This window comes from Bacillus rossius, chromosome 3, assembly GCF_032445375.1.
Source record: "Bacillus rossius redtenbacheri isolate Brsri chromosome 3, Brsri_v3, whole genome shotgun sequence".
In the NCBI taxonomy this organism is placed as follows: domain Eukaryota; kingdom Metazoa; phylum Arthropoda; class Insecta; order Phasmatodea; family Bacillidae; genus Bacillus; species Bacillus rossius.
This window is the reverse complement of record NC_086332.1, coordinates 114,656,511-114,684,281: the sequence shown is the minus strand read 5'-3', so window position 1 is coordinate 114,684,281 and position 27,771 is coordinate 114,656,511. Positions and strand designations below refer to the sequence as shown.

General features: G+C 40.2%; 1 protein-coding gene across 1 annotated transcript in view; it reads left to right on the top strand.

The window, feature by feature from the left end:
• The window catches only part of LOC134531171 (mitochondrial basic amino acids transporter), an 81,781-nt gene that overhangs the window by 8,355 nt on the left and 45,655 nt on the right, over positions 1-27,771 (top strand). The window contains exon 2 of the mRNA XM_063366796.1: positions 10,053-10,216. Coding sequence (XP_063222866.1) covers positions 10,183-10,216 — 34 coding nt within the window. The 5' untranslated portion in view covers positions 10,053-10,182. The remainder of the gene's footprint in view (positions 1-10,052; positions 10,217-27,771) is intronic.

Genomic DNA, 27,771 nt, shown 5'->3' with positions numbered 1-27,771 from the left:
TCGTTACGGTCGCCATATTGGATTTTAGATTGTTACACTTTTCGTTATGGCCGCCATATTGGATTCTATAATTGATACATGTTTCGTTATGCCCGCCATCTTGGTTGAGTTGACGACATCATTAAACTTTTCGTTATGGCTGACATATTGGATTTTAGATCATCGCACTTTTCGTTACAGCCACCATATTGTAAAACCATAATTTTTATCCTAGAAAATTGGAAAAAAATTCAAAAATTATAAAAAAATTATTAATGAAAACATAATTCAATATTAATTTACTTAGGCCTTGCAGTCCTCGGTTCGAACACGGTAAGAGCAAAAATAAAGAAATGTCGATAGATCCTCCCTCCACGGAAGCCACCTGTAGACTAACCTCCCACCACCAATACCATGGTATATAATATATATATAATCAGCTAGTGTCACATAATATCCGCCATCTTATTTTCGTCTGCTGGTGACCGACTTCTTGTTTACATCTACTAGAGTGCCCTACCATTATATTAGTTAAAATTTTACCCACTAGAGTGAAGTAATCATATATTATTATGGAGACACCCACCATATTGTCATTTGGGTGCCATCTTAGATATTAGTATTTATTTAGCTAGAAATTAGGGAAAAATTTCAAAATCCATTAAATAAATTGGGAAAAAATATACTGATTGATTGGATCGATTCCCGTCCTTGGTTCGATCCCTGGACGATGCAACAAATCTTAATTTTATGTAAAAGCGATAATTTCAAGAAATCATGTTTAAAGTCCTAAAAGAAGCATAGTTTCCTAGCCAACGAACATCCTTTAAGTCGTTATGTCCGCCATATTGTAAATTCGTAATAATTAACCTAGAAATTTAGGAAAATTACTTAAATTCATCGAAAATAATTACTTATTAATTAACTGATTAATTGGATCGATTCCCATCCTTGGTTCGATCTATAGGCGAAGCAAAAACATAAATTTAATTAAAAATATTTAAAAAAGTGACAGGTTCGAAAATAACACACCACAAGTTCTTTTACAAACATCATTTTTATTACATAATTTCTATTCTACGACAGGAGCACTTGCAAAAGTTAACAATTTTATAAACATTTAGTTTTGCATCGGTTTTAAATGACTAATTCTAAGCTCAAATCGGTTTATACTAGACAGAGACCAGCCGGAACTTTTACTGACATAGTCCTCTTCTTATTTGACAAAGTTTTTGGACACCGTGTTTAATAGTTTGCTTCACATCGTCAGAACTGTAAATTACTGCAACCGATGACTTGAATGCACACTTCTTTACTTTGTCATCGAACGGATATGGTTTGCCATATACACAGTCCATCCACAAGTTATATTTTAAAGGACCGTTTGTTGCTACGCCATCAGTAAGCTGATTATGTTCTGCCTGATATCGTCAAGGAAATTACAAATGTCTTTTGACTCACTAAACGTATTTAGATAATAGTAGTCTTTCAATGTTCCACGAAATGCAGACTGCGCCAAGTAGAAGCCATTATCGTTCACCTGTATTGCACCGAAAATGGTCTTGGGTTTATTTTAATGTCCATATGTCATAGCAATCGGTTGCTGCACGTCCGTTTTTTTGCTTGTATGCTCACGAGTCTCCAATCTAAACCGTGGAGTCGAAATGCTTTAGATAGTTTCACGGCAGGCACACGGCCTTCACCTTTACAGTTTTTCGCATGTCGACGCAAATTATCATTTCGAGTAAACCATTCATGACGCTCATCACAGCAAAACTTCATGCTAGAAGGATTCTACGTACATTTACTCCCCTCATGTCTCCGTACATCATGTGCAAATGCATAGTGGAAAGTCCTCTAGAACCGGACGGCCTCTAGCATCGGACACATAAGAGTTCACGAAAATCCCGCTAGGTAACAGCATAATGCAGGGTGCGTCTTAAAGGTTCCTTCCAGTACACAAATGTTCCGGCAGAGTGTGTTAGTTCCTCGAGCTGTTACCACACTGTGAGCGTTTTTGTGAATATCATTGTTTATGTTTCTACCCAAGTTAAGATTTGAAAGTGAACTACCCGGAATTAGTTTGAATGGTTTGTGTCTAAACTGTGTTCAGGTAATCATTATAGTCTGAATAACATATTCATTGATTTTTAGTGGAAATCTAACAGTGTTTATCTAATGGCGAGAATTAATTTGGTCGCATGCGGATCCGGTAGCACCGGACACTTAATGCCCTCTAGTATTGGACACACAATTAGCCAACAGGCCCTTTGTCCTGTAGTACCGAACACATACATAGGTACTCTATTTTCTGTAGTAAGACACACAAATATAAGTGTTCTGTTTTGAGACACATATGTAACTGGTTTAAGGCTTGTTTATAAATTCCTGATTATTTTTTCAATAATGAGATTTGTGTTTAGTATGCATTAGCAACAATTTGCATTATTTACAAATGTTAGTTACGAGAGTGTCTATAATTGTTTTGAAAATTAGTTTTCGTTACATATTTTTGTTATTGAGTTTTTAGTTGTTACATAAAGGAGTGGTACAATCTAATTATGAATGTATTATAATTTAACATGCGTGTTGAAGACGTTACTAATAATTTGAAATTATAGCATTTATTTTTACTGTAGCTAGTAAGAGAAACCACATGCTAATTTTACACGGTCCTTTAATGTGTTCAGACATGAAATAGGTTTTCTGTTTGCAGATTATATAAATTTCAAGCATGTCGAAAGACAAAAATGATGCGAAAAGAAGAGGCAAATGGTCCGAAGACGATATGAAGCTGGCTGTAAACAATGTGTTGGCTAATAGTTTAAGTGTATGATAAGCTGCAATAACTTTTAGTGTTCCAAAGAGCACTTTACAGGACAGATTAATGCGAATTAAAAGTGGAGGGGAAATACAGATCTCACCAAAATTAGGCCAGTTTGAGAAGACATTTTCAGATAGTTACGAGGAACAATTAATATCTCACATCAGACAGTTAGATGATATGCTTATGCCTCTCACCAGAAAAGAGTTCCTGAAGCTAGCGTATGATTTGGCTGCTGCTTTGAATCTGCCCCATAGGTTCAATAGAGAGAAAAAAACTTGCAGGGAAAAACTTCTACTACGATCCAGAATTGTCATTGAGAACTGCTGAATCTACCAGCATAATGCGAGCAGCAGGTTTTAATAAGCCTCAAGTTACTATATTTTATGACAAACTAGGTCAATTGTTTGATAAATATTCTTTCCCACCTTCCCGTATTTATAATGCGGATGAGACGGGGATATCTTCTGTCCATGAAAACAGCAAAGTTATTTCAATGAAAGGAAAAAGACAAGTTCGGAAACTAACTTCTGGGGAGAGAGTTAGAAACGTAACAGTGTTGTGCATGAATGCTACGTGGCACTTCATTCCACCTATGTTTATCTTTCCTCGACAAAAAATGAATCAAAGGCTTATGATTGGTGCTCCTGGTGAGAGCTTCGGAGTCACTCAGCCAAATGACTGGATGAATGCAGAACATTTTTTAGCATGGTTAAAACACTTTTCTAAGCACGCACATCCAACGGAGCAAAGTCCCACACTTCTCGTCCTCGACGGCCACTGCAGTCATAAGGAGCTGGACGTCATTGTGTATGCCAGATCGCAGCATATCCACATGCTACCAACACCTCCCCACACCACTCATAGGCTGCAACCTCTCGACAGGTCATTCATGAAACCTTTTAAAGGGGCGTACGCAGAAGCATGTTCCACATGGATGAGAAAGAATCCTGGACTGCGTATTAATGAATACGACATTGCAGTGTTGGCAAGTTCTGCCTACACCAAGGTCTGTCGTCTGGAGATCGCTCTGAAAGGATTCTCGTGTACAGGCATCCATCCATTCAACTCGGGTGTATTTTCAGATTTTGATTTTCTACCTTCCAAAATGACAGAAGTGAAAAATCCGTCGACCAGCCAAGAAAATGGAATGTATGCCACACAGTCCAGTTCAGCACCATCCAACGTGGAACCAACTCCAGGTTCAAGTGGATTAGTCAAACCTTTGACTATTTTAGAAAAACTCTCACCTCTCCCAGATGCCAGCAAACGCAGGATTCAAAGTAGGAAAAGGAAGACGCAGAGAAGTGAAATTCTTACATCAACTCCATTTAAAGAAGCCCTGCAGGCTAAGCACAATGAGACAGTTGAGAAGGAAACAAGAAAGCGTCTGAAGTACAAGAAATCATTCAAATTCGATACCTTTGCAACATCATCACAGTCAAGTGTACAGGAAACAATCTGCATATTATGTGGGGAAAGTTTTGAAGAAGATTGGATCCAATGCTGTGTGTGTAAGGAATGGGCCCTGTAAACTGTGCAAGTGTTGAAGGAGCATCATTATTTTATAAATGTGACAGATGTTATTACCTTAAAAACATCGTCTAATTTTATTTTGGGGGTGTATTTTTATGCTGGATATTCTGTGAAATCAAGAAATATTTTATTGACTTATCACACCATTTTATTCTATTTATACACTATTATTCTAAATTTGAATGACGTAGTGCAGTTTTGAAAACGTTTTTACATTAAAACAGCTAAGTTTTTATAACTTTATACTGCTTAAAAAACTCTAGCATAATATTTATGTGTGTCCCCGAGATTTCCAAACACATTCAATGTATTATGATCCTGTATATTTAAAGTATTTAAATTATGTACACAAATTTTTGACAAGTTTTTTAACTGTCCGATACTACCCGCCAATCTCGAGAAATAAGGAAATAACTCAATAATTTTAACTCGGTGTTTTCACTAATTGCATTAGAGTTTTTGTTTATTGAATGAGTAATATTTTTAAATATTTGTTCCAATATATCTGGCACATAATATTTAATTTAAACACCTGTTAATTAAATTACTATAGGGGCTAGAGGACTTTCCTATATCATATCGCAGTAGCCACAAGGATGTCTAGTTGATGAAGTCGAACCGAGTACTTCAAGGCTTAAGAGCATATTTAAAATTGTATTTGATTATTATTGAATTATTATTTTTTATAATTTTTGAAATTTTTTCCCAATTTCTAGCATAAAAATCACGGTTTTCAAGATGGCAGCCGTAACCAAAAGTGCAACCATCTAGAATCCAATATGTCAGCCGTAACTAAAAGTGTAACGATGTCGTCATACTCAACCAAAATGGCGGACATAACGAAACATAAAACATTTATAGAATCCAAGATGGCGGCCATAACGAAAAGTGTAACGATCTAAAATCCAATATGGTGACCATAACATATGTGCAACGGTGATAATTAAGTATTATTTTATTAAAATTTAATTAATTTAGTTTTTTATACATTTTAAATATTTTGGTATTAAAATCAGATAATAAATAAGGAATTTTTAAGATGGCGGCCGTTACGGAAATTGCAACGGTGACGCCGTAATACATGATGACGTCAGAGGCATATGGTAGGCTGTAGACATGGATATTTAAGCCTCAATATGGATTACGTATTCTTTCTAAGGCAAAAGTCTTTTGAGGGTATTGAAATCCTAATTTTTGCATTATCAAATTTTTTAAGAATTTTTGGTGGAATTCGTTTCCAAAAAACTGGAAATTTGGGCGAATTTTGGTGAATTTTTGATAAATTTTTAAATTTTGGCAAATTTAGACAATTTTGCCATAGTTTGAACTTCAAGGTCAAAATTCAAGGTCAAGGTTATCCAAGATGGCCACTGTGAAGTCACAAATCCAAGATGGCGGACTGGCTTCTGGCTCCTCATCCTGAACCCTGTGCCCGGATGCCCATTTGTATAATAAATTATATATTTAGTTACTTAATGAATATCAGTCCTTGCTTTGTTTGATTTCTGGCAGGAGAAAAATTTAATAAATGCATAAAAAGTTTTAAAATTACTTAATCATAAAATAAATAAATATAAATATAAATAAAAATTATAGTAAACTCTAATAAAAATCCTGCTTCGTCACAACCGCAATCTTATATTTTATAACCTTTCGCCATTTTTAATACTGAAGTCACGTCCGCCATAGTTAAAATCCGCAATTTTTAACCTAGAATAACGGGATAAAATTAAATTTATAATATTACATTTCATAAATGTTAAATAAAAAACACACTTAGTTAATGGAGCCTTCTGTTCGAACTTAATATCGATGGATCCTTCCTCCACGGAAGCCACCAGCAGACTGACCTCCCACCAGTAATGTCAAGGTAGAGATTATGTCAGCAAGTACGACGTCATGACAGCCATTTTGGGTACGCTTTCTTGTTTTCAGTAGATGTTACAAGGAGCACTACTGTCACGTTGCGCACATGACGTTTGCTAGAGTGCGCTGCCACTACAGTAGTTTAATTTTCACAGCTATATTGCAGTGGTAGTATTATTTACCAGACCGTCAGCTGTTGGACGTCATCTTGAAAATCTGTAATTATTCAGCAAGAAATTCTAAGAAAATTCAATATAACATGAAAAAATTATTCATTCATTGACAGATTGATTCGATCGATTTCCGCCCTTGATTAAACCTTGGTCAAAACAAAAAATGTATTTTAATTAATATCACATCAATTTGCCAATAAAACGATAGTTAGAGAAATAAAACATCAAAAAATTAAAAAAATAATATTATGTATCTTTTACAAGTAAAAATTATGATATTACTAGTGTTTTAGAACTCTACAGTTTTCTTAGAAGGCGAAGCTAGTCCATAACATGTGTTTTGGGCCGTTCTACATTACAGTCAATTAACTAGGAACGGTCAATCGGTGGCCACGCACAGTCAACCTTTAGTAAACCATGTACAGTTGGTGGCCAGGCACGTATTCGGCAATCAGGCACATTCAGTTTGTGGCCACAAATGTCCAGTCAGCGGCCAGGCACGTCCAGTTGTTAGTTAGGCACTTCCAGTTGGTGGTCAGGCTAACACGAACATTTGGTGGCCAGACACATCCAGTCGGTGTACAGCCACATCCAGTTGTTGGCTAAACACCTCCAGTCAGTGGCCAACACAAAGAGTCTGTGGTCAGGCACGTCCTGATATAAGCTATTCATGTCAAGTTTGTGATCATGCAAATCAGTCGGTTGACCAATCACACATATCCAGTCGGTTGGTCATGCTAACACGACCAGTATGTGGCCAAGCACATCAGATATATTGGACAAACAATTCTAGTAGGTTGGTCAGGCACAACTAGTAAGTAGGCCAGGCATGTCCGTTTGGTGGTCAGACAAGAGGTCCAATATTTCGATACTCGACAAACATGTTAAACAGCCCTTGTACAATGTCAGACATGTAGGCCAAATGTCTATGAATCAAGAGTCGTGGATACTCAAAAGAACATTTTAAACTGGTCACGTACAAAGTCAGGCGTATAGATCAAGGTTGTCCAAAGAAAAAGGCATTTTTCGTCGATACTCGACGACCATTTTAAAAAGGACATCTTCCTTGTTAAGCGTATATACCAGGCGTCTCAAAATCACGAGGCCAATCTTATCCTGACAACCGAATTGTGAGTGCACATTCATCCTAAAGGAAGCGCGTTTGGAAGCACATTAAAAAAGGAAGCATATTTAATGTAAAGGACGCACATTTTGACGATAATTATAGCTGGTAGGATACGATCCCATCAGAGGGATACGATCTCATCAGAGGTATACGAACTCATCAGAGGGAATACGAGCTCATCAGATATATAAGATTTCAATAGAGAGATACGATCTCATCAGAGGTATACGAACTCATCAGAGGGATACGATCTCATCAGAGAGAATACGAGCTCATAAGATGTATACGATTTCAATAGAGAGATACGATCTGATCAGAGATATACGAACTCATCAGAGGGAATACGAGCTCATCAGATGTATACGATTTCAATAGAGAGATACGATCTCGTCAGAGGTATACGAGCTCATCAGATGTATACGATTTTAATAGAGAGATACGATCTCATCAGAGGTATACGTACTAATCAGAGGGAATACGAGCTCATCAGATGTATACGATTTCAATAGAGAGATACGATCTCATCATTGGGATACGATCTCATTAGAGGGATACGATCTCATCAGTAGGATACGATACTACAGACACGACTACGCGTATTTAACGAAAAGTGCGTACCTTTACACGGACAATGAACCAAGTAGGATACATTCCTATCAGTAGGATATGATCGAAAATAAACAGTAGACTCCAACTGCCCCAACTGTCTTTGGCTTCAACTAACTTTGGCCCCAGCTGCTTCAACGACATTTGGCTGTAAGTCTAAAATGCTACATGGCTACGAGGCTACATGGCTGGGATGTTACAAGGGTACGAGGCTACGAAGCTACGACTCTACAAGCTTCAACTGACTAAAATAGCTCCATTTAGCAGCTATCTCATGCAAAGAAATTGTTACAAGTAGTCCTGATTCTTGCCAACAGAGGTCACCACATATTATTTGGAGGTAAATATTATTTATTTTAATTTGCTATGCGGGATGGTCACTCACAATTGTAGGGGAAGGTGGGCTTCGCTAGACCTCAAGGAAAAGGAAAATCGCTTGGCGTGTCAGTGATTCTCAGCTGTCTCAAGGCATGTACCTGGTTAATTGACTGGTAATTAGAACTGCCCTGAAATTACATGTTAAGGACTCGCTTCGACTTCTAAGAAAATTTGTTGCAATCGAGAAACAATTGTGATAATCTAATATTATATTGTAGAATTTATGTTATACATTTTATTTGTTTAGGCCTATTGTTGTTTTTTTATTTCTTTAACTATCGTTTTATTGGCAAATTAATGTGATATTTAAATTTTTTTTTGTATTGACCAAGGTTGAACCAAGGACGGAAATTGATCGAATCAATCAGTAAATTAATGTGTAATTTTTTAATGATGTATAGAATTCTCTTTTATTTTCTTGCTAAAAAATCACAGATTTTCAAGATGACGACCAAGACGGCCAACCTAATGTCATATGTCGCAACAGCTGTTGGTCTGGTAACAAATACTACCATTGCACTCTAGACAGATAAAAAATAAACTACTATGGCGGAAGCGCACTCTGGCAGATGGCATGTGTACTATGTGACATATGCGCTTCTTGTATTGATTACTGAAAACTTGATGGCGTACCCGAGATGGCTGCCATTATGTCGTATCTACCTTGGCATTAGTGGTGGGAGGTCAGTCTTCTGGTGGCTTCAATGGAGGAAGCATCTATTGTCCTTATTATTTTTGATCTCACCGGGTTTTAACCAAGGACTCCATGACCAAAGTGTTTAAATTAAATTTTTAAATGATTCTTTTCATGAATTTAGATTGTTTTACCGATTTTCTAACTTAAAACTAACAGATTTTTATTAAGGCTTATGTGACATCACTATTCGAAATGGCGGAATGTTGTATAATTCTAGTGAAGTATCAGGATATTTATTAGTATTTTATTTAAATTACAATTAAGTTAGTTTAAAATTTTTATGCATATTATAAAATTTACCCTTACCGGGATGCGAAGCGACGACTACAATTAATTAAGAACTCAAGATTTGAATTATTTATTTTAAATTTTTGCTCAAAATTTAAATAATTTTAAATGTATGGTTCAGGCCAAAGTCAAAATTTTGTTCTGGAGTCTTATGGGAGGCTTGTCGACGGGGAAATTAAGCCTAAATGGAGACATGTTAAACTTCTGGCATTTTTTGGAGAATAAAACTGAAAATTTTCTGTGTTTCCTTCAAAATTGGGAAATTTTTATCTATTTTTATGATTTTTTGGCGGAATTAATTTCCTAACAACTGGAAATTATGGTGAATTTGCCGCGAATTTTGGGTAAAATTTGAGTAATTTTTTGGCAATAATTAACCAATTTTAAAATTCAATGACATGGTTAAAAATAAATGCCATCAAATCTGCCCGCCGTGACTTCAAAATCCAAGATTGGGGTCGGCACCTCTGGCATTAAACTTTAAAATCTGCTGCGTTAGTCCCTTTCATATACTACTCTGAGGTAAGTTGGCACCATGTTGTGACATTGACGGGCACATGTTTGTTGGTGCTTCATTAGGTGCTCCCTCGCACTGTGCCCCAAGAGGTCGTCCCGTCCCAGGTACCGCACCAGATGCCGGTACTCCGAGGAGACTCCGTGGTGATACCGCGCGCGTTGACTGACCGCCTAGACGCCCAGCGCCTCCACCATGGCCCTCGACTTCCTGGCCGGCTGCTTGGGAGGTGAGTCAGCATAGCAGTTACTGGCCCCGAGTCTCCACCACCATGAGTAGTATATGAATGGGGCTCCGGAAACTGGCTTCTGGCTGTGGAGCCGGAGCCGAGGCACAAATATGATTGTGACGTCACGACGGCCATCTTCGATGAACGTAACGGGACACAGCGTAACGGGACACCACGTAACGTGACAAGATCACGGTAGCCATATTGGATCCGCCATCTTTAAATCGAGCGCCCCACTCATTATGATGATATTTTCGTCTCTGTCGCCATATTGATTTTTTCTATTCCACTGGAGGCCGCCATCTTGGATACCGTCGACTTTGTTTCTGTTGTTTGTTCCTAGATAGCGCCAGCATCGCTCTTGATTTTTTTCTGTTCCACTGGAGGCCGCCATATTGGATACCGTCGACTTTGTTTCTGTTGTTTGTTCCTAGATAGCACCAGCATCGCTCTTGATTTTTTCTGTTATGCTGAAGGCCGCCATCTTGGATACCATCGACTTTGTTTCTGTTGTTTGTTCCTAGATAGCACCAGCGTCGCTCTTAATTTTTTTCTGTTCCATTGGAGGCCGCTATCTTGGATACCGTCGACTTTGTTTTTGTTGTTTGTTCCTAGATAGCACCAGCGTCGCTCTGTCTCATCACATAAGGTCGATGTTCCATTACCTACCATAGCTATTATGATCCTTATCGACATATTAAATTTAATTTTTTATGCAAAATACATTGGAAGTGCTGTGATTCGAACCAGCGAAGCTCTGATCGCTAGGTTGGAAAAACATACGCCTTTAACCGCTCGGCTATCGAGACATTTACCAGACTGAGAATTAAATAAGGTATATAAAAAATAACATAAATATTCGGACTTGAATTTTTTTTTTAATTTTAAGTAATAATAGCACTACTTGTTCGAGACAGAACCGACATCTTGGATTATGAGGTCACCGTTGAGTTTTCCGTTACGCCCGCCACCTTTAAATTTTTTATTTTTTATCCGATTTTAATGAAAATAACTTTAAAAATCATAAAAAAATCTAATTAAATAATAATACTCTTACAAACCACTGTTGCACTTATCGTTACATTCGCCACCTTGGATTATATAAATTTTGCATGTTTCATTACACCCGCCATCTTGTTTGAGTAATATGTCATCGTTACACTTTATGATATGACCGTCATATTGGATCCTATCAATGATATAATTACCATTATGGTCGCCATCTTAAAATTTAGTCACCATCTTGGAAATCTGTAATTTTTATGTTAGAAAATCGGGAAAAATTCCAAAATTCATCAAAAAAATAAGTTAACAGAATTCTGATTGATTATATCGATCCCTGTCCTTGGTTCGAAACCGATGAGAGCAAAAAAAAACCCATCAATTCCTTCCTCCACAGAAGCCACCTATAGACTAACTTACCACCAATATCGAGGTATACATCGTCAGCTGGTATGACGTCATGTCCGCCATCTTGTCTTCCCCCGCTGGAGACCGCCATATTGTTTTCGTCTGCTAGAGTGTGCTGGCGACATGTTAATATAATTTTCTGTTCACCAAACCTTCAACCTCGTCTGTTGGAATTGAACTTTGTGATTGACCTTGAACTTTGACCTTGACCTTGAACTTTGACCTTTACTTTGAACTTTGACCATGAATATTGACCTTGAACTTTGACCTTGAAATTTGACCTAGAACTTGAACTTTGACCTTTAACTTGAAATTTGACCTTGACCTTGAACTTTGACCTTCACCTTGACATTTTACCTTGACCTTGAACTTTGACCTTGACCTTGAACATTGACCTTGACCTAAAATTTGGCTTTTACCTGTATCTTCGACTTTGGCCTTGACGTCCATCATGGATCTGTCATTTTATGTTCAGTACATGCTACCAGGAGCTACCACCTGCTAGTAGTCATTGCCACCATCTTGTTTTCGTCTGCTGGAGGACACCATCTTGTGTGTACTCGTCTTACCATCATGCTAGTTTTATTCTAACCTGCTACAGTGCAGTTATCATTTATTATTACTGAGGTGCCCACCATTTTGTAATTCGTCCGCCATCTTGAGATCATGTAATTATTTAGCTAGAAATGAGGGGAAAATTCCAAAAGTCTCCGAAAAAATCAATTATTAATTTACAAATTGAATCGATGGATTCCTGTCCACGGTTCGATTCTTGACCAGAGACAGTTGTAACTAATTATTAAATAAATTTTAGTTTCTGTTTTCCATTACCTTTCGCGGAGATTATTAATCATTACTCTACGAAAAACAACTCAAGTCAAAATACCTGACCAACGAATTAATACAGTGACGATTAGCCTATTATGAAAGTCTAATTTTTCATTAATCCGAATAACCTACAAGCCGTTTATGTACAAAGTCACACATATAGAACAATTATCTTCAAACCATGAGACCGAGTCATGTCATTATCAGATGTATAGGTTAGTCATTTCAGGAATACATGACCTTCGTCGTTAACTAATTATATTCAATTAATCCATCGTGACATTTTTTTATACATACTAAAGGACGAAGTGACCTTGAAGAATATTTTAGTTACACCAAGAGGTTTTAAACTAGTAAATATTAAATCACTACATTATGTACTACGCGCAATCAACAAAAAGGAAGCACCGATAACGAAAATGCAGCACCGCCAACGAAAAGGCAGCACATTTAGAAGCACCGACAACGAAAAGGCAGCACTGACATCGAAAAGGCGGCACATTGGGAAGCACCGACAACTAAAAGGCAGCACATTTGTCATTGATTCCAAAATTCATTGGCTTCAATTGTCATTGGCTCCAATATACATTGGCTCCAATATTCATTGGCTCCAATATTCATTGACTCCAATATTAATTGGCTCCAATATTCATTGGCTCCAATATCAATTGTCTCCAATTGCTCCAAGTTCTCCCACAGGCTCCAAAAGGCTCCAACAGTCTTTTAGCTCCAATAGTCATTGGCTCCAATAGTCATTGGCTCCAATAGTCATTGGCTCCAATAGTCATTGGCTCCAATATTCATTGGCTCCAATATTCATTGGCTCCAATATTCATTGGCTCCAATATTCATTGGCTCCAATATTCATTGGCTCCAATATTCATTGGCTCCAATATTCATTGGCTCCAATATTCATTGGCTCCAATATTCATTGGCTCCAATATTCATTGGCTCCAATATTCATTGGCTCCAATATTCATTGGCTCCAATATTCATTGGCTCCAATATTCATTGGCTCCAATATTCATTGGCTCCAATATTCATTGGCTCCAATATTCATTACCTCCAATATTCATTACCTCCAATATTCATTACCTCCAATATTCATTACCTCCAATATTCATTACCTCCAATATTCATTGGCACTAATATTCATTTGTTTCAATATTCATTGGCTCCAATATTCATTGGCTCCAATATTTATTTGCTCCAATATTCATTGGCTCCAATATTTATTGGCTCCTATATTCATTGGCTCCAAAATTCATTGGCTCTAATATTCATTGGCTCCAATATTAATTGGCTTCATTATTCATTGGCTCCAATATTCATTACCTCCAATATTTATTGGCTCCAATATTCATTGGCACTAATATTCATTTGTTCCATTATTCATTGGCTCCAATAGTCATTGGCTCCAATATACATTGGCTCCAATATTCATTGGCTCCAATATTCATTGACTACAATATTAATTGGCTCCAATATTCATTGGCTCAAATATTCATGGGCTCCAATATTCATTGGCTCCAATATTCATTGAATCAAATTGCTCCAAATTCTCCAAAAGGCTCCAAAAGGCTCCATCAGTCTTTTGGCTCCAACCGTCTTTTGGCTCTTATAGTCATTGGATACAATAGTCATTGACTACAATATTCAATGGTTCCAATATTCATTGGCTCCAATATTCATTGGCTCCAATATTCATTGGCTCCAATATTCATTGGCTCCAATATTCATTGGCTCCAATATTCATTGGCTCCATCAGTCATTGACACCAACAGTCTTTTTATTTCCAAAAGTCTTTTGGCTCCAAATATATTTGGCTAGAATTCTTCGAGTCCAAGAGACTATGAGGCCACATGGCTACGAGTCTAAAATTATCTAGCTGGTTACGAGTTAAACATGACTTGCAAAGCTACAGAGCTACGAAGCTTCTAGAACACAAGTTTACGTGACTGCGTGGATACAGGCATACAAGTCTGCATGAGCTATTGACTACGAAGCTACTCGTCTACAAGGCTCTAATTGCCACATCTGTCTTCGACGGAATTTTCTCTTTTGCTACATCTGCACCATCAGCTTTATGTTATAAAATTACAAGACTACTTGCTTACGTAGCTTAAAGTCTACGAGGCTCCAATGCATCATGACTACGAGACTACGAGCCATTAGGTTACGAGACTATGCGATTGCAAGTCTTCAAGGTTACGTGATCGCGATGATATAGGACTACGAAGTTTCTATAACGCATGGTTACGAGACTGCATGACTAATTGGTTGCGTGGCTACGAAACTTCATGTCTCTAACTGACTACAATAGCACTATTCAGTGGTGAGAGTTAATATATCTCATTCATAGGTACTTGCTGCAAGTACTTCCGCTTTTCAACATCAGATGACGTCACGTAATGCTTGCAGGTAAATAATATTTATTTATTTTATGTGGGATGCGGGATGCTCACTATCGATCGCATAAGAAGGATGGCTTCGATAGTCTCCAAGGAGAAGGAAGTTCGTCCTTCCTGCTAGTTCTTCTCAGATTTCTCACGGTCCGCCATCTTGGATTGCGACATCACGGCGGCCATCTTGGATGGGTGTGACCTTGACCTTTGAACGAAATCGCAGGAATGATCGCAAGCACACGGATTAACCATCAAAATATTGACAAGAATAATCAGGAGCACACGGAGAAAACCACCATAATATTGACAAGAATAATCAGAAGCTCACGGAGATTTTTATTATTATTTTTTATTTATAAATATTTTTTTTATTTTTTTTAAATATTTTTTATTACTTTTTATTTTTAAATATTAAAAAAAATATACATAAACAGATTCTGCTAGCTTGTAAACTTTTCATTGTAGAGCAAAGATAGAGTTCTAGTACAAGCCAGAATTTTATGTATTATTTTTTAATTTTTTATTATTTTTTATTTTTAAATATTTTTTTCCCTGTAATTTTATAATATTAAATAAAACGTTAGACGTTTTTCTCCGTGAGCTTCTGATTATTCTTGTCAATGTAATGGTGGTTTTCTCCGTGTGCTCCTGATTATTCTTGTCAATATTTAATAGTTAATCCGTGTGCTTGCGATCATTCCTGCGGTTTCGGTAAAAGGTCAAGGTCACACCCATCCAAGATGGCCGCCGTGATGTCGCAATCCAAGATGGTGGACCATGAGAAATCTGAGAAGCACTAGCAGGAAGGACGAACTTCCTTCTCCTTGGAGACTATCGAAGCCATCCTTCTTATGCGATCGATAGTGAGCATCCCGCATCCCACATAAAATAAATAAATATTATTTACCTGCAAGCATTACGTGACGTCATCTGATGTTGAAAAGCGGAACTACTTGCAGCAAGTACCTTTGCATGAGATAAATTAACTCTCACCACTGAATAGTGCTATTGTAGTCAGTTAGAGACATGAAGTTTCGTAGCCACGCGGCCAATTAGTCATGCAGTCTCGTAACCATGCATTATGGAAGCTTCGTAGTCCTATATCCACGCGATTACGTAACCTTGAAGACTTGCAATCGCATAGTCTCGTAACCTAATGGCTCGTAGTCTCGTAGTCATGATGCAGTGGAGCCTCGTAGACTTGAAGCTACGTAAGCAAGTAGTCTTGTAATTTTATAACATAAAGCTGATGGTGCAGATGTAGCAAAAGAGAAAATTCCGTCGAAGACAGATGTGGCAATTGGAGCCTTGTAGACGAGTATCTTCGTAGTCAATAACTCATGCAGACTTGTATGCCTGTATCCACGCAGTCACGTAAACTTGTGTTCTAGAAGCTTCGTAGCTCTGTAGCTTTGCAAGTCATGTTTAACTCGTAACCAGCTAGATCATTTTAGACTCGTAGCCATGTGGCCTCATAGTCTTTTAGACTCGAAGAATTCTAGCCAAATATATTTTGTGCCAAAGACTTTTGGAACTAAAAAGACTGTTGGTGTCAATGACTGATGGAGCCAATTAATATTGGAGCCAATGAATATTAGAGCCAATGAATATTGTAGCCAATGAATATTGGAGCCAATGACTATTGTAGCCAAACGACTGATGGTGCCTTTTGGAGCATTTGGAGCCTTTTGGAGCATTTGGAGCCTTTTAAAGCATTTGGAGCCTTTTGGAGCATTTGGAGACTTTTGGAGCATTTGGAGACTTTTGGAGCATTTGGAGACTTTTGGAGCATTTGGAGCATTTTGGAGCAATTGGAGCACTTGAAGCCTTTTGGAGCATTTTGAGCATTGGAGCCATTTGGAGCAATTGGAGCCTTTTGGAGCATTTGGAGCCATTTGGACTATTTGGAGACTTTTGGAGCATTTGGAGCCTTTTGGAGCAATTGGAGGCTTTGGAGCCTTTTGGAGAATTCGAGCCATTTGGAGCATTTGGAGCCTTTTGTAGCCATTGGAACCTTTTGGGACCTTTTGGAGCCAATTAATATTGGAGCCATGAATATTGGAGGTAATTAATATTGTAGCCAAAGACTATTGGAACCAATGACTATAGGAGCCAAACAACTGTTGGAGCCAAAAGACTGATGTAGCCTTTTGGAGCCTTTTGGAGCAGTTGGAGCAATTGGAGCCATTGCATATTGGAGCCAAAGAATATTGGAGCCAATGAATATTGGAGCCATTGAATATTGTAGTCAATGACTATTGGATCCAATGACTTTAGGAGCCAAAAGACGGTTGGAGCCAAAAGACTGATGGAGCCTTTTGGAGCCTTTTGGAGCATTTGGAGCAATTGGAGTCAATGAATATTGGAGCCAATGAATATTGGAGTCAATGAATATTGGAGCCAATGTATTTGGAGCCAATTAATTTTGGAATCAATGACAAATGTGCTGCCTTTTAGTTGTCGGTGCTTCCCAATGTGCCGCCTTTTCGATGTCGGTGCTGCCTTTTCGTTGTCGGTGCTTCTAAATGTGCTGCCTTTTCGTTGGCGGTGCTGCATTTTCGTTGTCGGTGCTTCCTTTTTGTTGATTGCGCGTAGTTTATAATGTAGTGATTGTATATTTACTAGTTTAAATCTCTTGGTGTTACTAAAATATTTTTCAAGGTCACTTGGTTCTTTAGTATGTATAAAAATGACACGATGGATTAATTAAATATAATTAGCAAACGACGAAGGTCATGCTGTCCTGAAATGACTAACCTATAGGTCTGATAATGACATGACTCAGTCTCATGGACTGAAGACAATTGTTCTATATGTGTGGCTTTGTACATGAACGGCTTATAGGTTATTCAGATTATTGAAAAATTAGACTTTCATAATAGGCTAATCGTCACTGTATTAATTCGTTGGTCAGGTATATTGACTTGAGTTGTTTTTCGTAGAGTAAATGATTAATAAACTCCGCGAAAGGTAATGGAAAACAGAAACTAAAATTTATTTAATAATTAGTTACAATCTCACCGGTCAAGAATCAAACCGTGGACAGGAATCCATCGATTCAATTTGTAAATTAATAATTGATTTTTTCGGAGACTTTTGGAATTTTCCCCTCATTTCTAGCTAAATAATTACATGATTTCAAGATGGCGGCCGAATTTCAAGATGGTGGGCACCTCAGTAATAATAAATGATTACTGCACTGTAGCAGGTTAGAATAAAACTAGCATGATGGTAAGACGATTAACACACAAGATGGTGTCCTCCAGCAGACGGAAACATGATGGAGGCAATGACCACTAGCATGTGGTGGCTCCTGTTAGCATGTACTGAACATAAAATGACGGATCCATGATGGACGTCAAGGCCAAAGTCAAAGATCAAGGTCAAGGCCAAATTTCAAGGTCAAGGCCAAATTTCAAGGTCATGCTCAAAGTTCAAGGTCAAGGTGTAATTTCAAGGTCAAGGTCAAAGTTCAAGATCCAGGTCAAAGTTCATGATCAAGGTCAAAGTTCAAGGTTAAGGTCAAAGTTCAAGGTCAATGACAAAGTTCAATGCCAATAGACGAGGTTGAAGGTATGGTGAACAGAAAATTATATTAACATATCGCCAGCACACTCTAGCAGACGAAAACAATATGGCGGTCTCCAGTGGACGAAGACAAGATGGTGGACATGACGTCATACCAGCTGACGATGTATACCTTGATATTGGTGGTAAGTTAGTCTGTAGGTGGCTTCTGTGGAGGAAGGATCTGATGGTTTTTTTTGCTCTCACCGGTTTCTTACCAAGGACAGGGATCGATATAATCAATCAGAATTCTATAAAGTTAATTTTTTGATGAATTTTGGAATTCTTCCCGATTTTCTAACATAAAAATTACAAATTTTCAAGATGGTGACTAAATTTCAAGATGGTGACCGTAATGGTAATTGCAACATTAATAGGATCCAATATGACGTTCATAACATAAAGTGTAACGATGATTTATTACTCAAACAAGATGGCAGGTATAACGAAGAATGCAACATTTATATAATCCAAGATGGTGACTGTAACGATAAGAGCAACAGTGGTTTTTAAGATTATTATTTAATTTGATTTTTTTTATGATTTTTAAAATTATTTTCATTAAAATCGGATAATAAATAAAAAAGGTAAAGCTGGCGGCGTAACGGAAATCGCAACGGTGACCTCATAATCAAAGATGTCGGTTCTGACTCGAACAGGTAATGCTATTATTACTTAAAATTAAAAAAAAAATTCAAGTCCGTTTATTTATGTTATTTTTTTATATACCTTATTTAATTCTCCGTCTGGTAAATGTCTCGATAGCCGAGCGGTTAAAGGCGTATGTTTTTCCAACATAGCGATCAGAGCTTCGCTGGTTCGAATCACAGCACTTCCAATATATTTTGCATAAAACATTAAATTTAATATGTCGATAAGGATCATAATAGCTATGGTAGGTAATGGAACATCGACCTTATGTGATGAGACAGAGCGACGCTGGTGCTATCTAGGAACTAACAACAGAAACAAAGTCGACGGTATCCAAGATGGCGGCCTCCAGTGGAACAGAAAAAAATCAAGAGCGACGCTGGTGCTATCTAGGAACAAACAACAAAAACAAAGTCGATGGTATCCAAGATGGCGGCCTTTAGCATAACAGAAAAAGTCAAGAGCGATGCTGGTGCTATCTAGGAACAAACAACAGAAACAAAGTCGACGGTATCCAATATGGCGGCCTCCAGTGGAATAGAAAAAATCAATATGGCGACAGAGACGAAAATATCATCATAATGAGTGGGGCGCTCGATTTAAAGATGGCGGATCCAATATGGCCGCCGTGATCTTGTCACGTTACGTGGTGTCCCGTTACGCTGTATCCCGTTACGCTCATCGAAGATGGCCGTCGTGACGTCACAATCAGATATGTGCCTCGGCTCCGGCTCCACAGCCAGAAGCCAGTTTCCGGAGCCCCATTCATATACTACTACCATGGCCCTCGACTTCCTGTCCGGCTGCTTGGGAGGTGATACAGCATAGCAGTCATTGGCCCCGAGTCTCCGCAGCCATGTCCGTCGACTTTCCGCATTTGCATGATTCTTGGTCCTATAATAAGCGTAAAAACGTAATTTGTTATTTGTCCGTATTTCTTGTAATGCGTTATAATCATGCTTTCGTTCCGACAGTTCAGAAAATCCTGTATTGTCTGCTTGAATTATTTAATTTTGACTTGAATATATCTTTAAAATTGCTTCCATAATGGGAGGCAATTAAAAAAAGAATGATAAAAAAATAGGGGTTACAGTTTGGTTTTGCAGCTACATATGTATCATCTCCATCCAAAATTTAATTACACCACTGGTTGGCTAAAGAATCAAAGAATTCGTTACGATAAGTGAGGACTGTAATGCATCGTGCGCGATGGAGGGGGAAGCGCCGCCATTTTGAGGTCATTTTTCTGCTTTTCGAGATTTCCATTTAGTATAAAGTTTGACTCGGAGAAGCTACGACGTGCCTTTGAGTTTAATCTTCAGCTCTCGTCAAAATCAATCGATTGCATATATAAAACTTTAGTGTAAAATAGTTACAATGAATATATATACGTTGTTAAAAAAATATTATAACATACATAAAATAGCGTATTTTATATTTTGTATATAAAATATTACCTGTTACCTACACGTATTCACGTACAACACACGGCTATGTACATGACACAGACACTCCCATTTTTTTTATAAACTTGTAGCAAGTATCGACAGTAGTATATAATAGCCCAAGTAGGTGCAATGTTATTCTTATGGACTACGATTTTGTGGTGGATTCTTGTGGTGGCTTGTCAATCGTCAGGGTACGGCTATATTCCGACGTTTTCGTTGCTGGATGCCTAATATCAGGACTTCATCGACAATCTTCAGGTAGTTTCGTTTTTTTTTTTTCATTCTACACAGTGGTTTGCAGTTGTGCTAGTGCCGCCTGCTATGCGCACTACCATCGTGGTTAGTCATATTTTTATATTTCCCTTTATAGTGAGTACTTATAATGTAAAAGTCGTTTAGTGTTATTTCTTATGGTGACTCCTTAAAATAATTAAATAAGTAATAAATATTCTGGAAGTGGACGGATTAGAACACAAGAACTTCTTATTATCAACTCAGTGCTTTGACCACTCGTCCACTAGGTCTAACATATCTGAGAGAAGATTATAAGTGTATACTAGTAATAATTTCGAACTATATAGATCGGGCCAATGGATTGTAAAACAGTCCTTTGACCGCACGGCCATCGAGACATTTACCAGACTGAGTATTAATTAAGGTATATTTAAGATAACATTAATATTAAAACTTGTAAATTTTTAATTAGATGGAATACTAGCATCACCAGCTAGAGGGCATGGACGCCATATTTATTTTAAATACATGATTCCAGGTGCGTTAGTTAACATACATTATTTCTAGAGGCCGTCACCGCCATTTTGTTTTCAGTAATCGATAAAAGGAGTCCTAGTGTCACATAGTATATACACCATTTTTATATTGCGCTGCAGTCATTATAGTTTAATTATTTCCTGCTAGAGGACAGTAATAATTTATTACTGAGGCGTCCACCATCTTTTCATTTGGGTGCCATCTTAAAAATCCCTATTAGCTAGAATTCAGAAAAATTTCAAAAAATCATTTAAAATATCATTTGTTATATAAATGATTGATTCGATTGATTTCTGTCCTTGGTTCGATACTTGATTGATGCAAAAACATAATTTTAGGTAAAAAAATACTTATTTAATTAAAATTGTCAAATAATGTCTGCTTCGAGAAGAAAACAACAAAATTACAAATATATATAAAAAATTATAAAATATAAAATCCCAAAAATTAAATTGCGTCCTCTAAAAAATGCAATTTTCGGTCCTTAAATTGTAACATTTCAATGGACTATATCGTTTATAGAATTCTACCTTCTTCTTAGAGGGCGAAGGGAAACTTTTTCAGGCCTTGATATGTGTTTTAAGCGCACTTACACATGTAAGTCAATTAACCAGCTACGTCCAGTCGGTGGCCAAGCACATCAGTCGGTTGAAGACTATCATGTCTAGTTGGTGGCAAGGTATGCCAAGTCGGTGGCCAGACATGTCTATTCAGTGACCATGAACGCATGTCCAGTAGGTGGACAGCCACGTCCAATAGTTTGTCTAGGAACGTAATATAGTTTTGTCAGACACACGCGGTTGATTAGGCTAACACCTCAAGTCAGTCGCAATTTATGCCTAGTCGGTGGCTAGGCATATCTATCCTGTTCCCAAGCACACAAACCATTCGGTTGGTAAGGTTAACACGTCAAGTTGATAGCAAGGTACGCCCTATCAGTAGTCAGGCACGTCTATTCAGTGGCCAGGCATGCATGTAATGTAGATGGCCAGCCACATCCAGTAGGTGGTCAAACACATCCAGTCAGTAGCGAAGAGGTTTTTTTCGTCGATACTCGGCGAACATTATAAACATTTCATGTAGAAAATCATACCCATAGGCCAAGCGTATCCAAACCACGAAGCCAGGTCATGTGCAATGTTAGGTGTAAAAGCCAAACTTCTCCAAATCAACAGGTGCTATTCGACGATACGTGACCAAAATTTTAAACAGTTCATGTTTAATGTCAGAAGAATAGACCAGAAGTCTCTGAACCGCGATGCTAATCATATCCTCAATACAGACTTATCGAAGCATATTCATCGTCAAAATAGTGCACTCTAGCAGTGCAGGGATACACAAAACCATAGCTCCAATATTTAAAATAACATAATATTAACCAATATGATGGACAACGCTGAAAAATATAATTCATGTATGAACCGACCAACCAGACCGCTTCTCCCATATCCCCATAGCGACTTGTTTCAAGGCAGTTATGGGGATGCGAGTGGCTACATAGGATATTGAGGAATGAAGAAGATTTAATTAAAATATTTGTGGGAAAAGCGGGAAAATATTTGGGGGGAATAGGGAAATTTTTTGAAAATGTTGAGGATGTTTTTTTTTAAATCAGGGGTCAAAAGACATGCATCCGAATCCTTAAGACCAATGCTGTGTCCTTGGACCTACCTAACCATACTACTGACTATAATACATATTATTTAAAAAAATACAGGTACACTTTAAAATAAATACAAGAATTGAATTTTTTTGATACAAAAAAAATTTTAAAATATATTTTTTAAAAATATTATCAAGCTGGAAGCTGGGTGGTATAAATCTGGCAATATTTATTTTTACTGCAAGTTAAGCGCGGGACAGACTAAAGCAATGGACAGTTAACGTAGCTCCACAGGGCAGGCAGTCGGTAAACCTGGAGCAGGCGCACAAACGAGGCCTCGGGGCTGGAAGCGAACAAGCCAAAGTTGGAAGTGAACATGCCAGTGGGGCCTCGGGGTTGGAAGCAGACGTGCCAGTGGGGCCTCGGAGTTGGAAGTGAACGTGCCAGTGGGGCCTCAGGGTTGGAAGCAGACGTGCCAGTGGGGCCTCGGAGTTGGAAGTGAACGTGCCAGTGGGGCCTCGGGGTTGGAAGTGAACGTGCCAGTGGGGCCTCAGGGTTGGAAGCAGACGTGCCAGTGGGGCCTCGGAGTTGGAAGTGAACGTGCCAGTGGGGCCTCGGGGTTGGAAGTGAACGTGCCAGTGGGGCCTCAGGGTTGGAAGCAGACGTGCCAGTGGGGCCTCGGAGTTGGAAGTGAACGTGCCAGTGGGGCCTCGGAGTTGGAAGTGAACGTGCCAGTGGGGCCTCAGGGCTGGAAGCAGACGTGCCAGTGGGGCCTCGGAGTTGGAAGTGAACGTGCCAGTGGGGCCTCAGGGTTGGAAGCAGACGTGCCAGTGGGGCCTCGGGGTTGGAAGTGAACGTGCCAGTGGGGCCTCAGGGTTGGAAGCAGACGTGCCAGTGGGGCCTCGGAGTTGGAAGTGAACGTGCCAGTGGGGCCTCAGGGTTGAAAGCAGACGTGCCAGTGGGGCCTCGGGGTTGGAAGTGAACGTGCCAGTGGGGCCTCAGGGTTGGAAGCAGACGTGCCAGTGGGGCCTCGGGGTTGGAAGTGAACGTGCCAGTGGGGCCTCAGGGTTGGAAGCAGACGTGCCAGTGGGGCCTCGGAGTTGGAAGTGAATGTGCCAGTGGGGCCTCGGAGTTGGAAGTGAACGTGCCAGTGGGGCCTCAGGGTTGGAAGCAGACGTGCCAGTGGGGCCTCGGAGTTGGAAGTGAACGTGCCAGTGGGGCCTCGGGGTTGGAAGTGAACGTGCCAGTGGGGCCTCAGGGTTGGAAGCAGACGTGCCAGTGGGGCCTCGGAGTTGGAAGTGAACGTGCCAGTGGGGCCTCGGAGTTGGAAGTGAACGTGCCAGTTGGGCCTCAGGGCTGGAAGCAGACGTGCCAGTGGGGCCTCGGAGTTGGAAGTGAACGTGCCAGTGGGGCCTCAGGGTTGGAAGCAGACGTGCCAGTGGGGCCTCGGGGTTGGAAGTGAACGTGCCAGTGGGGCCTCAGGGTTGGAAGCAGACGTGCCAGTGGGGCCTCGGAGTTGGAAGTGAACGTGCCAGTGGGGCCTCAGGGTTGAAAGCAGACGTGCCAGTGGGGCCTCGGGGTTGGAAGTGAACGTGCCAGTGGGGCCTCAGGGTTGGAAGCAGACGTGCCAGTGGGGCCTCGGGGTTGGAAGTGAACGTGCCAGTGGGGCCTCAGGGTTGGAAGCAGACGTGCCAGTGGGGCCTCGGAGTTGGAAGTGAATGTGCCAGTGGGGCCTCGGAGTTGGAAGTGAACGTGCCAGTGGGGCCTCAGGGTTGGAAGCAGACGTGCCAGTGGGGCCTCGGAGTTGGAAGTGAACGTGCCAGTGGGGCCTCAGGGTTGGAAGCAGACGTGCCAGTGGGGCCTCGGAGTTGGAAGTGAACGTGCCAGTGGGGCCTCGGAGTTGGAAGTGAACGTGCCAGTGGGGCCTCAGGGCTGGAAGCAGACGTGCCAGTGGGGCCTCGGAGTTGGAAGTGAACGTGCCAGTGGGGCCTCAGGGCTGGAAGTAAGCACGCCAGTGGGGCTGCAGGAATGGAAGCAAATTTGCCAGCTGGGCCTCGGGCGGGAAACAGATGTGCCAGTGGGGCCTCGAGGCTGGAAGTAAGCACACCAGTGGAGTCTCGGGGCTCGAAGTGAACGAGCCAGCGGTGCTTCGGGGTTGGAAGCGAACGTGCCAGCAGGGCTGGAAGTGAACGTGCCTGTGGGGCCTATGGGGACTGGAAGTAAAAGCGCCAGCGGGCTTGCGGGGCTGGAAGCAAACATGCCAGCTGGGCCTCGGGGCTGGAAACAGATGTGCCAGTCGGGCCACGGGGTTGGAAGTAAGCGCATCAGTGGGGCCTCGGGGCTGGATGCAAACGAGGAAGTGGGGCCTCGGTGTTGGAAGCAGACATTCCAGCAGGGTCTTAGGGCTGGAAGCAGACATGACAGCGGAGTCTAAGGGCTGGAAGCAGACATGACAGCGGAGCCTCCAGTGAGGCCTCATGGCTGGAAGTAAGTGCACCATGGGGATGCGGGTCTTTAAGCGAATCAGCCAGCTTGGCCTCGTGGTTGGAAGCAGACGTGCCAGCGGGGCCTAAGTGCTGGAAGCAGACATGCCAGCCGGGCCTCGGGGCTTGAAGTGAACGTGCTAGTGAGGCCTCAGGGCTGGAAGTAAGCGCGCCAGCGGGGCTGCGGGGCAGGAAGCAGACTGCCAGCGGGGCCTCGGGGTTGGAAGCGAATGAGCCAGTGGTGCCTTCGGGTTGGAAGCAGATGTGCCAGCGGGGCCGCGCGGCTGGAAGCAGGCGTGTCAGCGGGGTCGCGGGGATGGAAGAAAGAACGTCAGCGGGGTCGTGAGGTTGGAATATGGAGCGCTAGCAGAGCCTCTGGGCTGGAATTAGGCGCTCCAGCAGGGCCTAGGTGCGGAAAGTAGGTTAACCAGTGGGGTCGTGGGGCCGGAATTTGGAGTACTATCAGGGCCTCTGAACTGGAATTAGGCCCTCCAAGAGTGCCTGGGAGTTGGAATTAGGCGCTCTAGTAGAGCCACTGGACTGGGATTAGGCGCTCCAGCAGCCCCTCGTAGCTAAAAGTAGGTTGAACCGCGGGGCCGTGGGGCTGGAAATAGGCGTGTCAGCAGGGCCACGGGGTTGGAATTATTCGCTCCAGCAAGTCCTCGGGGCTGGTATTAGGCGCTCCAGCGGGGCCGTGGAGCTGGAATCAGGCACGCCAAAGAGGTTTGGGACTGGAAGCAAGCATGCCAGAGGTCTCCATGCTGACGACAGGACACAAGGTCACGGCCCGACTATCGCCGCGACTCCGCGGGTTATCGCCTCGCCGGCTCGGACATTGGCCGTTTGGCAACACGCCCACGTGGCTGCGAGCTGACCGGCTCCACGCGGCTTTAGTGCTATGGTCTGGCTCACGCTATGTTGCATCACAGTTAATGGCGAACACTGTTGCCAGATTGATTCTGCTCCAACTAGTAAACTCTCAAAGTCTTATTTTCTACACAAATAGATAATTATAATAATATTTGTGTTTTTCCTACGAACCATTCAATAATGTATATTTAGAGTAGTTACTATTACGGTTACATTCATTTTGACAGAAAAAAAATAATTACATTCTTAACACTAATTATTATTTCACAGGTGACACTATTTGTAGCAGTCAGACAAAATTAAAAGTCATTCTATGAAAATATTTGCTATGCTGAAACGAGAAAAACTTAAAAAAATAAATTATACAAACAAATTGTAAAAAAAAAGGTTGAAATAAAGTTGTAGTCTTTCATTTACTTCGCCTCAGAAATAATTATTAAAAATAATGAGATGAATCTCTTGGTTAAATGCAACATGAAAATGTATTTCCACAAATCTCATTCCACATTTTACTTTTGAAAATACCATTTTTTAGATGAATTTTTTAAAATTTTCATTGAATTACAAATTTTGCCTGAAAATTTTGCGCTATGTCTGCCCAGCTCCAAGGTTTTTGTGTCAAAACTTGGCTTTGTTGTCACGTCAGTCCGATAGGTGACAGATTATATCACTGGTATAACGAATCTGTTTGATAAATATGGTACCAACATTATGATACATTCTGGCAGCGAAAGTAACCCTCGTTTCTCCTAGAAATAATGTGTTTTAATAATCGAACATATTTATGAAAAAAAATAAACTTCCATTGCTTCAAAATTTTTAAAAAGTACGTAGTTAACCGTGTTTGAAACCAGATTATATAATAAGTAATTTAAAATTTATCTATAAACTATTACTTTGTACACACCTATTTTTCACATTCTTCCCTCTGTTGTTAGTATTGTGCTTTTCAATACTGTGTTATTCTTTAGGGTATTTGTCCAAACTTTGGACGCGTGACCTTTGCGATGGTTATCGCCATACTGTTTCTTATGTGTAGGACCACGCTTGTTTTTTGAAACGATTTCCAGACCAGCTGCGTGTCTGTAGCACTGTCTGTGTTTCGTGGTTGGCTTGATTTATTTCTGGAACACATCTACTGTCAGCACACCAATCACAGCCATCCAGTGCGGGAGCAAACACGTCCTCAGTGGCCCGGCCAGACAGGGCGATGGCTTCTCCTGCAGACGGCCGCCAATCACATGGGAAGAATCGCTAGCGCGTGTATACCTTACTGCAGTCTAATGATCGAACGATTTTTTTTTCTATTATAACGTTTTATAAAAATTGAAACGCTACGGCTTGGTCTCACACGCTATTTTGAACTTAATTTTCTGGCCATTACTTTAGTTTAAGGGCTAGTTGTGACATTATGATAACGATATGTCCCTTGCTTTTTTTGTTGTGTAACTAATATTTTCTACTGATAACTTACTTACTAAGTGTAATATAATGGGTGTAGAATTCGTGCTAGTGTTTG